At 18.4% G+C, this 18085-nt stretch overlaps 3 protein-coding genes across 3 annotated transcripts, besides 18 other annotated features; all 3 read right to left on the bottom strand. All coding sequences in view use genetic code 6, as the record gives it.

Annotated features, from left to right (window-relative positions):
* Nucleotides 1-148: 148 nt before the first annotated feature.
* Nucleotides 149-181: a microsatellite.
* A 645-nt stretch (nucleotides 182-826) lies between these two features.
* On the bottom strand, nucleotides 827-5341 carry IMG5_160240 (hypothetical protein; the record flags this gene model as incomplete). The annotated part of the gene is made up of 4 exons (XM_004030413.1): nucleotides 827-840; nucleotides 989-4100; nucleotides 4155-4259; nucleotides 5339-5341. The coding sequence occupies 4 exons, from the start codon at nucleotides 5339-5341 to the stop codon at nucleotides 827-829; spliced, it is 3234 nt and encodes a 1077-aa protein (XP_004030461.1).
* Nucleotides 867-912: a microsatellite.
* Nucleotides 4443-4488: a microsatellite.
* Nucleotides 5006-5053: a microsatellite.
* Nucleotides 5342-7446: 2105 nt separating the features above from the next.
* Nucleotides 7447-8519, bottom strand: IMG5_160230 (hypothetical protein; the record flags this gene model as incomplete). The annotated part of the gene is made up of 4 exons (XM_004030412.1): nucleotides 7447-7788; nucleotides 7846-8234; nucleotides 8259-8306; nucleotides 8351-8519. 4 exons carry the CDS (start codon nucleotides 8517-8519, stop codon nucleotides 7447-7449), a joined length of 948 nt encoding a protein of 315 aa, XP_004030460.1.
* Nucleotides 8316-8346: a microsatellite.
* Nucleotides 8520-13222: 4703 nt separating the features above from the next.
* Nucleotides 13223-13255: a microsatellite.
* Nucleotides 13256-13904: 649 nt separating this feature from the next.
* Nucleotides 13905-14016: a microsatellite.
* Nucleotides 13923-14014: a microsatellite.
* On the bottom strand, nucleotides 13966-14932 carry IMG5_160220 (hypothetical protein). The gene has a single exon (XM_004030411.1). The coding sequence runs from the start codon at nucleotides 14796-14798 to the stop codon at nucleotides 14121-14123; it is 678 nt and encodes a 225-aa protein (XP_004030459.1). The 5' UTR covers nucleotides 14799-14932; the 3' UTR covers nucleotides 13966-14120.
* A 1157-nt stretch (nucleotides 14933-16089) lies between these two features.
* Nucleotides 16090-16133: a microsatellite.
* Nucleotides 16134-16361: 228 nt separating this feature from the next.
* Nucleotides 16362-16434: a microsatellite.
* Nucleotides 16368-16435: a microsatellite.
* Nucleotides 16377-16493: a microsatellite.
* Nucleotides 16448-16485: a microsatellite.
* A 210-nt stretch (nucleotides 16494-16703) lies between the features above and the next one.
* Nucleotides 16704-16761: a microsatellite.
* A 644-nt stretch (nucleotides 16762-17405) lies between these two features.
* Nucleotides 17406-17450: a microsatellite.
* Nucleotides 17408-17450: a microsatellite.
* Nucleotides 17451-17697: 247 nt separating this feature from the next.
* Nucleotides 17698-17809: a microsatellite.
* Nucleotides 17714-17809: a microsatellite.
* Nucleotides 17810-18085: the final 276 nt, after the last annotated feature.

Genomic DNA, 18085 nt, shown 5'->3' with positions numbered 1-18085 from the left:
AAAGGATATATGTAGAAAAGAGGAGCTAAAATTATTAACAATATTAAAAAAAATATCGTAATTTCAGAAGATAATGTTACTATGAAAGCTTATGAATAAATTAATATTGAAGAAGTGATTTAAAATATATAAATATGTGAAGCTAATGTTTAATAAAATATGAATTTAAAAAATATTAATTAACTAATGGAATGTTATTAATATGCAATAGAATATTATTCAGCAGTAGATGATTAAGTATTTTAAGGTAATTTAATTATAATTCATAAATATAATTAAAAATAGAATACGTTTAAAGATTATAATATTTTTTAAAAAATAATGAAGTTAAGGAAATTTTAGGTATTTTTACATATAAAATAATAAATTTATTAATATTTTTAATATATAGATTAAAAATAACATGAAAACTAAAAAATATTAGAAACAGAAGAGGAATGTAAATAAAATAAAGAAAATAGTAAACTATCAAGAACAAGTAAATATAATTTTTGAAAAAAATAGGAATATAGTGAAAAATATTTTATTAATTTAATTAAAAAAAAAATTTTTGATTATTTTTAAAAAAATTTAAAATATCATACATACATATATATATATAAAATTTATATATAATATTAATATTATTTAAAAAAAAAAAAAAAAAAATATTTTTTATCAATAATTATTTACTAGATCCATACATTTAATAAATTCATCAATATTTTAACTTTCTATTTATTTAATTATTAAACCAAACTTTTTATTTACATTTAATTAAGTTTATTCTCTTAATTTTTATTCGAATTCATGAGATTTTGTATTAGCAATTTATATAATACTATAATCAATACCAACAATCTAAAATAAAAAAAAATATTTAAAAAATATATTTTTATATATATATTTATATATTTATATATTTATATATTTTTTATTTTTTTGTAATTATATCCTTATAATATATTTAATTATAATGTATATATATATTTTTTCAATATATATATACGTATATATAAATTTTAAATTACCTTTGCTACATTCATAGCAAAACTTTATTAGAATTCTTCTTTTTTAAGTTTATATAAAAATACAACTTTTCCTAAATTTTAATCTACAAAGCAAGCCATATGATAAAAATCGATTTAATAATAAAGCCTAAACTCATCAATAAGTGAATGATAATGAGTAGCGAAAATACACCTACATTTCATATGTTCCACAATATATCTAATAATAGAATAAGCTATAGAATATCCATCATGTGTAGAAGTTCCTCTACCCAATTCATCCATAATAACTAAAGAATTAATACTTCCTTTAGCTACTGCATTGAATGTTTCTTCCATTTCTATATAAAATGTGCTTTTACCTTCCATTAATTTATCACTTGCACCTAATCTTGTAAAAATTCTATCAACAACACTAAACTAAGCTTCTTAAGCGGGCACATAGCATCCTATTTGTCCTAGAATTGTAGCAATACAAGTCATTCTTAATGTAGTTGATTTTCCACCCATATTTGGTCCTGTTAATAATATTAGATTTTTTTAATCTTTGGGTTCTCCAGTTTAATTTATATCACCTATAAAAACATCATTAGAGATAAATTTAATACCTAAACTTGATAAACAGGGGTGTCGTGCCTATTTTAATTTTATAAAAGGTGAATTCTGGTTTTTTATTATCTAAGGACGTGCCATTATACCGTCTGCTAATGTAAAAGAAACTAAACTAAGAGAGCATAAGCAGTCTAATTCGGCCAATATATGTAAAAAAGAATCCCAAGTCTTATGCATTTAGTAGAATTAGGAAAATATTTAAACACAAATAGTCTTAAGTTCCTTTTTTTCTATTTCTTGGGCATTTTCGAGTTCATAAATCAGCTTTTTTAATGGATTAGTGAGAAATCTTTAGTATTGTTTTGTTTTAGATGTAAATTCAAAATCGGAGGGCTTTTTATTTCCTTTTACGTGATTTTCATGGATTTCTAATTCGTATTTAGGACTGTATTTTATACTATTATCGGAAAACATTTTTTGTATTTTTCTTAGGTAATTTTCGAGCTCTTATTATATTTATTTGACATTTTCTTATGCTTCGTCAAATTCTTAAAGTAAACCTTTCTTCGGGTAAGGTTTATTAGATTTCCATTCAATAATATTGTCAAATTGAGCTATTAATTATGCAATTTCGGGTAGTTTACCACCTTAGGAGCTTATTAAAGTGATTTATTTCAACCTTTAACTATTAAAATTTTCAGCATATTAAGAAAATGAGGACATTATTAAATTATAAGACGATTAAAAATTACTTAAGAGTTCACGGAATTCTTTTAGACGGATAGTAGAGAAATCTTCATATTAGACAACATTTTTTTAAGCTTATTTTATTTAGTATTTGTAAATTCGACCGCATATTTTTTCTAAATCAGGCATTTTTTGAAGCTCTTTTTGAAAATAGTCTCTCATTTCTGATATGTTTTGTAAGTCTTCGATTGCATTAAGTCTATCATTTATCATTTAAATATCTAAAAGGGGCGCACAAACCCATTTTTTGAGCATTCGGTAGCCAAATGGACTTCTAGTTTTATTAATATACGACAATAGACTACCATCGAAGGCTTATTTAGTTGAAAAAAAGCCTGCAGAAGGCTCTAAAATTTCCAGATGTTATAAAGCTTAGCTGTCTAGTATCATAAATTATTATAAAACGGAATTTTATGAATGAATATCTTCTTACATTTAATATCTAGCAGTATATAATATTTCATCAAAAATTAGGAGACTTTTCAAATACGAAAAAAGTCCGCTTAAAGTTTCTAGAATAATATCGTTTTTTTCATTCCTTATATTAACTAGATCTTATAGAACTTAAGGATATAACTATTTATCTTATCCATAAACTTACTCAAAATAAGAAAAGCATGCATTTTTATTCCACTCGTTTCTTTTATTAGGGAAAGGACTCAATTAAGGTACTAAATATCCAGATTTGAGTATTTTTTTTACCTCATTATTTACCAACAAAGGATCAAAAACAACTTCTTGGGGTTTAATTTGACATAATAAGGTTTTAAAATTAGTATAATGTAAATCATCTTATATAAAAGAGATTGTTATTTAATTCGTAGTATGTTCCAAAATACATAAGCAGAAGTAATTTTTGAAATTCTTTAAGCAAACTAAATATCTTGGGTCATAATTACCTTCTTGGTTTATATCGTAAGTTCCTTTAGTCATAACTTGAACTAGTTCTCTTTAAATGCATTTTTATCCGATTTTATTTTTCAGTCTTTTTTCCATTTCTTAATTAGTCTCAGTTTATTCCGCTATGGCTACTTTATATCCTCTTTCTACTAGTTTACTAGCCATTCTATCTAAGGCTTTTTCCGGAAAACCAGTGTGCATTTTATCACCCATCCAGTTTAAGTCTAATTCTTTATTCGAAATTAAAGCATCTTCATAGAATAATTCATAGAATTTACCAAGTTTAAATAATACAATTTTGTCAAAGTTTTCGCTTTTTATTGTCCAGTATTATTACATACAGATAGTTAGTTTCTTAAAATCATCAGGGGGAATATATAATGTAGTTGGATCATAGTTTGGGTGATCTTTTTTGCGCATTTGTTTGTCACGGGCGTTTTCTGGAAGGGCCCATAAAGGGGTGGTGTCTCTTAATTGCTCAAAAGCGGCCTTTTTTGGGTCTTCGCATATGTTTTCGGATGTATTTGTTACTTTTTACCCGAATTTAGGTGTGGAGAGGGATTGTTTGGATTTTCTTGCAGTTGAGCTTTATTTGTATTTTTCATCGAAATCTTCGTTTTCTTGTTCGTTTTGGGATTCTATGGAAAACGAAGATAGTGATTTTTCTTATTTTTCTGTAAATCTGACTGATTTTCTCTTTTAATTATTGTTATTAGTTTAAGGTGTTTTTAACGGAGAAGGCTTTTTTAAGATTTTTTATAATTATTGTTCTTCTTGTTCTTCTTCGGAATCAATTATTTTTTTGGTTTTGCGAAGAGAAAGGAGATTTGGATTTTAAAAATTGGGAATGGGATTTTCTTGTTAGTATTAGTTTTCTTCGGAAATTTTAGAAGGGTCTAGAGATATTTTTTACTATTATTAGTATTTTTTATCAGATTATTAATTATTATTTAAGATTATGTTTACATTGTTTTTTTAGTTTTCTTTTTGGTAGTCGGATTATTGGGAGTTTTATTGACTTTTTTTAGTGCTTGAAAAAAAATTAAGAAGATTACTTTGTTTCATGGTTTCCTTTTTTTATATTTATTTATTTATAAAAAAAAAGATTTTTTTTTTTTGAATACGTAAAAATTAAATTTGTATTTTTTTCTTTCTAAAGTATATTAATTTTTTTTTTTTTTTGGTGAAACTAGATTTAAGCGCGCGAATATAAATATTTTTTGTTTTAATAAAAATTTATGATATAATAATTTAATATTTATATATATATATATATAAATATATATATATATATATATATTAAATGCAATTTAATAATATTTTTAATATTATCAGTTTACTATTTTTATATTTTAATTTTTTTTTATTTTTTTAAAATAAAAATTAATAGCAAATAAAATGAAATAAAATCCTTCAATATTTAAATAATAGTTAAATATTTCATAAAACGTACAATCAAAACTACATTAGAATTAATTAAAAAATTTAAAATATTAAGATAAGTTAAATTAAAATAATATTGATTTATAAAATAAGGAAGATAGTGATGTATTTTATATTTATAAAAACACAATTAAATTTTAAATTTCAAAAAAAAGATGATAATATATATTTTATAAAAAGAAAAAAGAAGCGATAAAGAAAATGCATTTCTTTCAAAAGCAATATAAGGACTAAATTTTTTTAAGTCTCATTAAGACATATTATTTATAGAAAATATTTAAGCATAGATTTTTAAATAATTTAATTATGAGAAATTCGATGAAAATGAAATAATATTTAACTATGGTAATATTAATACTAATATTATTAGAATAATATTTATTATAAAAATTAAAAATATATTTATAATTAACATTATAAATTTTACATAAATATATATATTAATACAATTATTTTTAACAATATTTTAATTATAATAAACTCTTTTAATTTTATAATAATTATAAATATTATTAATATTATTATCTTTAATTTTTATTTTATAAAAATATATATAATCTATAATATAAATTACCTAAATAATTTATTTTATTTTATTTAATATATAATTAGGCGATTTTGGTTTCAAATATTATATTTTATTATAAGGTAAAATTAGATTTATCCAAAAATTACTTATATATATAATATTGAAACATAATATTTACCATTAAAATTTACTATTTTATATTTTAAGGTTCCGCTTAATTATTTATACCAAAACCAGAAATTGTTCCTTAATTATAATTAAATATATAATAAGCAGAAGAATTAACAAGAAAAAGTTCACTTTAATCAAATAGATCAAAGTAGTTTATTAAATTAAAAAAAATATAATAAATTATTAAAAGAAAATTTTCAGCTAGTTTTTCGCCTAAAATTACTTCATATGTAGATGATACATTATATTAATAATATATTTAAAGCCATTTTAAAAATTGGAATAATGTAAAAACATTTATTCCAGGAGATGCATTTGGTGAAATAGCTTTATTGACAAAATAAAGAAGGTAAAAAGTAAAAAAAATATACATACTATTATCTTAATAAATATAATATTTTTAAATAGAACAGGTACTATTATATGTAGAGAATAAACTCATGTAATGACTTTATCTAAAGATGGATTTGATATTATTATGAGGAAATATCATGATGATATTTTAAGACAAAAAATTAATTTTTTAAGATAATTTTAGATTTTTTATAATATTCCTATTTCTAAACTTATTAGTGTATTTTTTTTTAAAATAAAAAGAAATGTTAGTAAATAAATTTAATATAAAATTAGATTATTCATAGCACTAAAAATGTTAATTATTCTTTGAATAATATTATTTATTAATAAGGAGATGCAGTCGATAAAATATATTTTATTAAAAAAGGAGAAGTTGAAATTAGTTTAAATATAAAATTTGAAAGTTAGAAAAAATAATTAAATCCTCATTTGTACGCATAAAAAAATAAAAAAATCATCCGAATAGCCCTTTTAGGTATGAATTAATGCTTTGGAGAATATGAAGTTAAAAATGAATAAAAATATAGAGTTTAGTAGGCTATTATAAATTAATAAGATACTGAACTTTATATTGTTGATAAAAAAGTATTATTTTTTATAAAAAACTATAATTATATATATATTAATTTAAAGATTATTTTAGAAACATTAAAATCTTATAAATTAATGGAAAACATTAATTAATAAAATAATTAAAAAAACCAATTTAATGAAAAAAGGAAAGAAATATTAATAAATTAAACTACAATAAATAATAATTATATTGAAAAAATAAAATAAGAAAATTAATAAAAAAAAATATTTTTTCATAATTAAACTTAAAATTTAAAAGTTTAAATATAAAATTTCGAAAAAAAGGATAAAAATTAAAGTCTTATATCTTCAAAAGATCTCAGTTCAAAATTTATGAATAAATACTTTATTTAATACTAAATGTAAATGTTTGAAAAAGTTCAAAAAATTTAAAAAAAGTCACTTGAAATAATTAATAAATAAAATTCTATAATTTTTAATGACAAATTGTAATTTAATAATTAAACAACACCTATTTAATTTAAAAAATAAAATTCTACCAAAGAATATAATGCATAAAATCAAAATAAGTAAATTAAAATAAAATAATTTGAAGATTTACAAAAAAGTAATTTAGGGGGGGGGGAAGGATTTTAAGATTTTTAAAAAAATATAGAAAATAGTCTTTTTATGCATAATTTTAATAAAAGAGAAATTTCAAATATATTTAAAAAACCTTTTATGAAAAAAAATACAAGCCAATATTTTATTAATAATAATTATTAGCTTACATAAAAATAAAGAAATTCCATTTTTTTCAATATTTAAAGCGACAATAATTTGAAAATTGAAAAATAAAATTAAGTTTAATTTCATTCTCAGAATTCAAATAATAATAATTAATTTAAAAGTTGTTTTTTTGAAAAAGATAATTATTTGCCTTAAAAAGAAAATAACAATAAAATGCTTTAAAATTTTTCTAAAGATAATTAAGACCTATAATTTCTTAATAAAGATAGTTAAAACTCAATATTATTTTAGAAAGATAATTAAGTTTAAAATATGAAACCATTTAAAATTACTAATAAAATTAAAAGAAAAGAACCAAAAAATTTACAAAAAGTGAAATAATTATTATAAAAAAGAAATTTAATATGAAAAAAATAATATATAAAATTTTAAAATAAACTTTTTTTTTGTTTAAAAAAAAACAAATAAAAAAATATAAATTATATTTATTTATTTTCACATTAAAATAGTTCCAATAATAACATTAATAAAATCTTCTCTTGATCTATTTAATTTCCATGCAATTTTTTCTTATAAAGGTCTAGTAAGATTAAAATAAACATCCAAAATATTTAATTCAAAAAACTCATGAGAATTTCTTAAAAACATTGATTATTTAAAAGTTTTGCATTCTCTATATTCTCTATAATCTAAACTTCCAATATAAGGAAGTTCCTCATAAATAGTTTTCTATAAATCAAAAAGGAGAGTATTTTCTCCTTATTCATAAATTAATTTTAAAACAGATATATTTCCATCTTATGAAAGTAAAAGAATATGACTTACTGCTTCTTATTACTTATATTTTTTTGTTTAAAAAAAATAAAAAATATATATTTAAGAAATATATAATACTTAATTATCTCCCTTTTCTATAATTTATTTTTAATCAGTAATTATTTTATTAACTTTGGATCCTAAATGGAAATTGGCAATTAATTCCATTTAGACATTTTTTTTTTCATTTAAATCTTATTATTAAATCAAAGAATAAGCATATAAATTTTTATATTCATCTGCAACAAGGGCTCTTAATGTATTAGTATTTTAAATAAAAAAAAGAAGGCATTATCTAATATTTATATTAGCATTTTCTTCTCCTATTTACTTAACTTTATTTTCTCTTTCATCCATTTCATAAAGTTACATTCCTTTCTAAATATCCCCAACTAAAAAATATTACTTATTATTCCATATAGATGAAATAATAAGTCTTTAATGATAAGGACCATCTATAGTAGGAACTATTTAATTATTAATTAAATTACACATCATAACTTTATCTCTTTCCATTAAAACAACTTTAAAATGTTCAGCTTTTTATTTATATTTATATATATATATATATATATATATTTACTTGAATCATTTAATGAAGGATAATTTAAAAAACAAAAATCAAAAATAAAATCTTTATAGACATTATTTGTATTGACTAATTCTGGCATTTAGTTTTCTCTTAAAAAATGACAATAAAATTTGCAATTTACATCATCTTCAGGTTCCTTATAAGTCAAATATCCTATCATTTATATTTTTTATTTTATTTTGTTTTTTTTAGATGTCCCTTCGAAACATTTAAATTTATAAACGATTTCTCCTTCTTCTAATTATTTGAGTTCTCTTTATATTAGAGTTTCTTCTTCTATTAGTATTATTTCTTGTTTTCCTTTAGCTCTTTAATTTACTAATATTAAGTAAAGCTTTATTTATTAATCAAATTTAGTTCTTACAACATCCATATATTATGAGTTGTATTCACGAAGTTTTTCAGGTATTTTATACATAAAATTTTAGGCACAAATAAGTTGATTATCAAATTCATAAAGTAGTATTTTTCCTTCATGTGTAATTAATAGACCATTAAAAGATTTTTACTTTATTTATTTTTATAAAAAAATAAAATTAAAGAAATAATACTTAACTATTTAAATTTATAGAAGCTAGAGATTTAATAACTTCAGGCCCGTCTTTAAAAAGCATTACATGAATAAAAATTTCTTATCTTTTATTTTCAAAAACAGCTAAACAAGCTGCATTTTATTCAATATCGGAAATAATAATACAATCTTTATAATAATTTCTAAAAACCGTATTTTGGATATTATGAAAAGAGTACATGTTTTTTTCGATTTCATTAATACTAAGTTAAAATTCTTCATTTTTTTTCATTTTGGTATTAATAAATTAAATACATTTAAGTTATTATCTTTAAAAATCATATGGAAAAACTTAAAAATCGTTATTATTATTACTATGCTTAAGTACTCCTTTATATATATAAACATCTCCTTCATTAGTTTTGATAACTAAAACAAGACATTTATCTAATAAAGTAATAAAATACTCTTTCACGAAAGTATTTTAAACTTCCCTTTTAGTAAAACCTAAAACAACACTTGTATCTGTAATACTTCTCATTAGGTGATCTTTTCTTTAATTTTCATCTAAAAAAATCCCATTTTATAATATCGTTAGTCCTTCTTTTACATAATAGCATTCATAGCATAGTCTAAATTATACTTAATTTGTTTATCTATCAAGATCACTGCTATATATTTAAAATTAATTCGGATATCCTATAAATACAAAATCATAATTTCTCATTTTAATGTTGTTGTAATATGGTGATGTCTTTTGGATACTTATTATTCTCCTAGTACTTATTTCTTGAGTAAAATGAACTGCTTCCTCCCATTGACCTCCATAGTAATTATATGTAAATGCATGTAAATCATTATGAATGTCTAATATAAACACTGTATTACATACATATATCAGTTTAACTAATTAAATACTATATATTTATTTAAAAAAAAAATATTAATAATATTTTATTGTTACTTTATTTCTAAATCTACATAAGAATCGTTTTAAATATCTATAATTCTTAATTTTTAACTACATAGTTATATAAATATTGGTTTTTATTGTAATCCTATTTAAATAATTTCTTTAATAATATCCAAAGTATAAACATCTGTCATAAAAAGTGTATATTTAGAAAAAGATTTGATTTCTAAATCTATTTTTTCAAGAATTATTGTACGGTTATTTTTACAAGAAACTATTATAAAATTATTTTCTATTTCGAATATTTTATCTGCATAGTCTTCTCCAGGCTTTACATTAAATTTCTGTTCTACATTATCTAATTTCTAAGGTTTCATGATTCTTTGGCAATAATAAATTTGATTTTGCCCTTTTTCATTACTACATAGAAAATAATAATTAGACCATTAAGGTATTTCTTTATTTATAAAACTCACATCTTTTATTCTATTCCAGTTTTCGAATTTTTCTACAATCTATAAAAATAATTAATAAAAATAAATATATATTTTACTTATAAACTATATTTATAAACAGGAACGTTAATAATCTAAGGCAAATTTTATTAAACTCCTTATTATTATTCTTATTTAACTTTTTTAACAATATTTTCTTAAAGGCAATTTAAAATAAATAAATAAGAACATGGGGAAGAATTATTTTTAGATCCAATAAATAAAAGATCATATTATTTTTGGTTAAAATCAAAAAATGTTTTTGCTGAAAAAGTATTGGAAATTTATGTCGAATATATATATTTTAATTAAAAAGCCTATATATCAAACATATAGATATTTTTTTTATATTTAATAGCTATTTCTTTATATGATAATTCCTATACATCGCAACTTTCTATTCCTTCCAATACATTATAGTCATTTACAATTACACTACATTAAAATTATTATTATAAGCTCTCTAATTCATTTTTGGAATTATGATTAAGTGACAAACATTGAAACTAAAAAATACCTTAAGAATTTTAAATGCCCAAAAAAATATAAAACTTGCAAATTATTAATATAGAATTATTCTCTAAAGTCCTTATAGTGTGCGTATTTTCGGGTAAATTAACCTAATGTTTATCAAAGACGAATTTTTTGTTTTTTTTATCAATCATATTCACTAAATTAATTGCAAAAAGTTAAGTAAATATAATTTTTTGTTCATTTTGTGTTTATTTCCTTAATCTTAGTTAATATTATTACTAGTTATTATTTATGTGGCCTTTTTTTCCTCTTCTTCTTATTGTTAAAAGACTATCTTTCGGTTCAATATAAAAGCATATTATATATTTCCGATTTTACAAATAGTATAGTCTATTATATGGTTCATTTAATAATCTTAAATTAAATCCAAATAAAAAATCTCATTAGAAAAAATATTGATGTTTTAATGAATTTCGTTTTTTTGGCTTTTTTCTTCCGATTAGCTTTTATCGAAAAAACTGTCAAATCCCCTCTAAGAATATGAAATCATCAAAATTCTTCTCTAAATTAAACACAATAGGACTTCTTAGGCTGTTTTTATGTAAAAATTATTGTATTTATATTAGTCGTTTTCCAATTCTGTCTCTATGTCTATAGGTAATTTTTCCTATAAGGCGTATTAAGATATAGTCTATAGAGAATTAGTTATATTGTCATAAAAAAGAGTTATTATTTATATTTTTCTAATGAACAAACTAATAAATTATTTAAAATTCCAATATTTACTATCCGACTATGGATTTGAAATTATGCTTAATATTATAATTCAAGCTTTCCTTTATCGTCTGGGCATAAAATTGCGTATATTTTTAAAATATCTTCCGACCATAATAATAAATGGAATAAAATAGAATAATATTAAATTTCTTAAACTTATTTTTTTTGTTATAAGACTATATATTTTTATTATGGGTGCTACTAGTATATAAAATTAGGGAAATTCACAAATTTACTCCCTTTTATATTGAAATTGTTTGTTATACTAAAATAAGAGTATACAAAGTTTTTTTTGGCTTCATATTTGGCTTATTTTTTGTCTGTTATTTCGGACATTTTTTTTTTTTTTAGATATTTTTTATTATAATAATTAATGCGTGTATTTTTATTTTTTAGTTAAAAAATTTGAAAACAAATCTTATTTTAATTTTTAAGTATATTATTTAATTGTAAAATATTTAGTTTTTTTAATATTAAAAAATAAATTAATACATTTATTAATGCTTTTTATTAAATTATTTACTTTATATATAAAGAAGGAGAAGGAAATTTTATAAAATTAATGATATTCATATTTATAAATTCATAGAAATAACTAATTTTATTAAAATGTCAATTTATATAAAGCATATTAAATTGAATTTTAATAATTTATAATATTTTTAATATATTTTATTTGTATAATAACATTTTTTTTATATTTTATAATAAAAAAATAATTAAAAAAAGTATTTTACTTGTATAATAAAGAATTGAAGTTTAAAATAAAACTAAATAAATTAAAATTATAAAAAAAAGATATTGTTTTTAATCAAAAACTAACCAAATTAACAGAAAATCAAAACAATATGGAAAATATTATATTTTTTTTTGGTGAAATAAATAATAAAAGCATATATATAAATTATTTTAAAAGTCTAAAAAATAAAAAAATCAGCCTTAAAAATATATAAAATTCAAATATTAAATATTAGATAATATAGAGATATCAATTTAAACAATTTTATAATAAGATTAAAATAATATTGATTTTTTTTTTCTTTACTTTAAGAATATTAAATAATTTTTCTTTTTGTTTATTTTCAAATTTTTTAATTAATATATAAATAAAAGATTAGTTTTCTTTAATTTCTCTTATTTTTACTTTTTTAATTAAAAAATGATTCAAATCTATTATTTTAAAATAAAATATAAATTTATTTAAGGTTTAATTTTTTTATACCTAATTATTATATTTATTTATTTAATATTAAATTTTTAAATATAGTTATTTTTTTATTTTCTAAAAGCCCTAATAGCTTTTAATTTTTATTTAAATGTCATTTTTATATTAATTATATTGTTTAAAATATAATAATAAGTTTTTATGAAAATTTATTGTATAAAATTAGCATATCCCTCATGAAATATAGTTATTTTTATTGAATAAATATTACAAGAGAAAATCTTTTAAATTAAAAAATGATAAGTTAATATAGACTTTATTTTAATTTAGTTTTTAAAAGATCTATAGAAAAATATATAGAATAATATAAGCAAGTGACATATATTTGATTTCAATTTAAAATAAAATCATTTTTTTAATGGATTATAAATTATAATATCATTAATTTTTTATAATATAAAATGTATATAATTTTTATTTTTTCAATAATATATATTTAAAAATATTTTGTTTATAATTAAAAATATACAAATTATATTTAATAAATTATAATTAATTAAATGTTTTTTTTTTATTTTATTTTACAATTATATATTTTTTTATTAATAATTTAGTAATTAATTTTTTTTTTTCTCTAATTAATTTAAAATAAGTTCAAATCTATTAGATATTTCTTTAAATATTAATTTAATTTCTCTAATCTATATCTTTCATTATTGAATTATAATATTACATACTATAAATTCCTTAAAAAGCCGTTAAAATATCTTCATCTTATAAATTTTTATTTTATTAAGAATATCCATAGACACTATTATTGTTAATTTTTTGATTAAGATTTAAAGGATTTTTACTAAAATATTCTAATATATCCCATCCATTTTTTTCAGCTAAAGTATCTCTTGCCGGTTCCAAATAATCCCTATAGGCTTTAGATAAATAAAAAAGTCCCTATTCTGCTTCTCTAATATGAAAATTCATAGGGATAGAATAATCCATTTAAGCATTAGTTAAATAAGATTAAGAATAATTTCCATCATATTTTTCTTTAAGAACTTTTTTAGAATTCAGATTGTTTTAAATATTGCTATTATTAGTCTATTGTTATTTGTTTTTTCTTTCTTCTTCTTCTTGAATTCTTATAGTTTTAAGTGTTTTTTATATATCATTTATTATATATTAGCCTGGTTTGTACATATTTTTATACGTCATATTTTCTTAAATAGTACTTTTTTATATATTTTATGTATTTTTTTGAATATTTGTGGTATTTTCTTAAATAGTACTTTTTTATATATTTTATGTATTTTTTTGAATATTTGTAAGTGATTTTATTGAAAAAATTTCAGGTTTTTCAATATTAGTTTTGAGGAAAAATTCTGCTTTACTTGTTTATTATTTATTAGTAAAATACTGATTGAATTAATTCATAGTACCAATTATATTTTATGATGTAAAGTTTGTTTTTTATTAATTAATTATTATTTTATTGCTTATTTATTTTTCTTCTTCTTCTTATTATTATTCAAAAAAGTCTTTTTATAAAAATCTATTTAAAAAAATATTAGGTGGTATTAAAGGAGTCTTTTATAAAATGGCCAAGTCTTCTTTATTTAGAAAATTTTATTGATTTTTGTCTTCTTTTTTTTCCAAAACTTATTAATGCATTTTGACAAAAGGTAAATTGGAAGGATTTTAATATATAAAATCAAACGTCTTTCTTTTATTTTCTATTATATCTTAATTGTTTTTATCTTTAAATTAAAAATTATTCTATTGTAAAGTTTATAACTATCCAGGCGTAAATTTATCCAAAAAAAGTCCTAATTAATTATTTCTACGTCTAAAATTATCTTTATTTTTGTATTTAAGCTAATAGTTTTCATCTAAATTTAATATTTTTTTACTTTTTATTAATATATTAGGTTCTATTATGAATTATTTTAAATTTTCATCTGGTTTAGTCTATGGTTAATCATTTATTTGAAATTCTTTTTTAGAAAAATCCTCGTAAGGATCATTTATTATCCCCTCATAGTAACTTTTTTCCTCTCGGATATCTTTTTCTATATTATCCTTTTCAAAATACTTATATTTAATCCCATCTAATCTATTTAAATAACTTTTCATAAATTTCTCATTATCAGTATCCTTTATCTATTTTAATTCTTCTTTTAAAGGGTATTAATAATCATCGCCTCCTTTTCCTAAATTTTCTTCTAAAAAAAGACTTTTTTTTATCTCTTTTTCAAAACCAGAATAATCACTTTAAGATAAAATGATACTCTATTTAAAATTTTAAACCTTCTTAAAACTATCATAGGAGTTTAAATATATATTCTAATCATTAAAAAGTCCTTTTATGAATTATTTATTAAAAACAGAAGCCATTTTTTCTCCTTCTTCGTCTACTTAGTATAAATCTGCTTATATTGAAAATCTGATTTTTTTATTATTATTATTATTATTTTATTATTCGTTTTAATTTTCTTTTATTTCTAATTATATAGCCTTTTATCTACCTTCTAAGCTATATATGTGTTCTTTTTCAGAATCTATTTTCGGCTTTATTTTCATTTTTTTATTTACTTCTTATTTTTTTAAATTTTAATTTTCCATTTCTTCCTTTTATTTGGTTTATTCTTAAAGTTTATATAGTTGTAAATATTTCCCTTTTTTTTTCAAAACTCCTTTAATTTTTTTATTTTCTTTTTTTACAATCATTATTTGTCCTAAATTAGCCATTTTAAAAACATCAAGTTCTACTTATAATTAATTAGGATTGTCTTCATCGTCTGAATTTGCTAAAGAATTGGAAAAACTACTTATTATAGTATTCATGCTGATTATTTTCGAAGAATATTCAATTCCTTTATTTTTTAAAGACTGTAGTATTATATTTGATTTATATGAAAGTTCCTTAATAAAGGCTTTTCTGAGAAATTTTTTATCTAATACTTTCATAAAGGGCTTTTTTTATAAAAAATCTTACCAAAAATATTCATTTTCGCTATCGTTTTATAGTTTTTCTGTATTATTATTTTCGTCTATTTTTAATTCTTTTTGTTCTAATTACAAATTGTTTTATAATAGAGTTTTTTTTTTGTTTTCTGATTTAAATATATCTTCGGCACGAAAAAGTTTTTTTTTTTTTTTTTTGAAATTATCTTATTTTTCTTTTTCTTCAGCTTCAGCTTCGTCTTCGTCTTCATCTTCATCTATTTTTCCATATACTTCCTTTAAAATTTTTTTTTAAATTAATTTCTCTTCTTCTATTTATAAACGCTCTTGTTCTTTTTTTATTCTTTCTTCTTTTTTTAGTTACTTTTCTATATTTTCTTATGATATTATTTTGTAAGGATTTATTATTATTTTATGATAATTTTCGTCTTTATTTAAAATATTGGAATTCTATAAAAATTCGGAATTTTATATAAATTTTGAAGCTCGTTTATTTTGATTTTCATCATTATTTTCAAAATTTATTTCAGTTTTGGAATTATTTTTAGTTTTTTACCCTGAAAATATATTAGTTTATGTATTTGATAATTAAAAGTTTTAAAGACTAGATTAATTTGGTGGCGTTAACAATGCACTTATTTAGGGGGTGTATTTTGAACTAGTTTAACTATAATAAGTCATATATATTTCAATTATTATTATATAAAATATAAATATAAATATATATATATATATTTATTTATTTATTATATTAATATATTAATTATTATATAATATATTTGATTTATAGTTATTAAATTAAATATTTTTTTAAAATATATATATTTTTTTGTTATATTTTATTCAATTTTTGAAGATAAATCTATTATATTATTAATAAAAATTCTAAAAACATAAAGTACTAATATTATATATATATATATATATATATAAAACTACTTAATTATTATTAATTTAACATTATTTTTTTCATTTTATTAATATAAAATATTATCGTAAATAAAATAATAATGATAAAATATAAAAAAAGATAATTTTTTTATTATATCAAAATAAAAAAAATTATAAATAATATAATAATAAAAAAATATAAAATACTAATAAAATTGGAATTAGAAATAGTGTTTTAATATACTACATAGGTATTGCTTAATTAATATTCTTTTGTGCATATCATACTTACCATTACATAATGTTATTAGAAAATTAATAATAAAGTTACTTTTCCACAACCCATTAACTTAATAAATATAAACAGGTTTAATAATATTTTTAGGGTTTATAACTTTGTAATTTGTTTTATCTATAAATGATGTTTAATAATATTCTGAATTAATATAATTATAAGAGTAGAAATAATTATAAGATCATTAAGAAGATATTCATGATTCTTTAATCTAAGCAAATATGAAATATCATAAAGCAGAAAGAAATCTTTATCTAAGCTTTTTAGTTTTTATTATTAATATGAGTATTTATGGATATTTGAATTATCTTAAGAAATTTGATGATGATGAATATAAAATAGAATAATATGAATCGGCCAAAAATTTTAATAAAAATAAAAAATGATTATTAAATTTAAATTTTTTATAAATATAAAGTTTAAAAAGTAAAATAAATAATATAATTATTATTATTTTTAAAATAGTTATTTTTTGTTTTTCTATTTTTTTAAAAAATAAAATAAAATACTAGTAAAAAAAATAATTTTTAATTTTTTCTGACATTAATATATTAGATGATTGCATTTAAAAAAAAAAATAAAAAATAAAAAATAATTAAAATAAATAAATTATATTTAATTTTTTTTTTTTTTTATTATTATAAAATACAGAATAGTAAAATTAATTTTCAGCATTTATTTTATATAAAATCAATTAATTTTTAATATTTAAAAAAAAATATATAAACAATAAATAAAATATTTTTTTTAAAGAATTAAAAGTAAAAAAATATATTTTAGTTTTTTTTGAAAATAAAAAAGTAAATATTATACTATTAAAATAATTAGAATTTATAATACTATTTTCTAAATAATAAATATTAAATTATAAAAATATATTATATTATATATTATATATTATATATATATAAATTTATATTTATATATATATTAATATATATATATATTTATACATATATATATTTATATGAATCTATAATTTTTTTATTTTTATTTTTATCTGTATATGAATTTGTTTTTATATAATTATTATTAAATTTTGTTTTCTATTATTCTTTAACTATGCTTATTTAAATAATTTTATGGCTATTTTTTATATTTACTTATTTTTAATTATTATTTGTATATAATGAAATAAACTTATATTCTTATTTAAAGATTACTGAATAATAATGTTTAAAATTGTTCAATTATATAATGCAGTAATTAAAATTTAATATCATAAATCTGAAAGAAATTTATTTT

This window comes from Ichthyophthirius multifiliis, assembly GCF_000220395.1.
Source record: "Ichthyophthirius multifiliis unplaced genomic scaffold scaff_1120509251210, whole genome shotgun sequence".
NCBI classification, from domain to species: Eukaryota; Ciliophora; class Oligohymenophorea; order Hymenostomatida; genus Ichthyophthirius; species Ichthyophthirius multifiliis.
The sequence above is the reverse complement of the archived record's forward strand: the minus strand, read 5'-3'. Positions and strand labels throughout refer to the sequence as shown.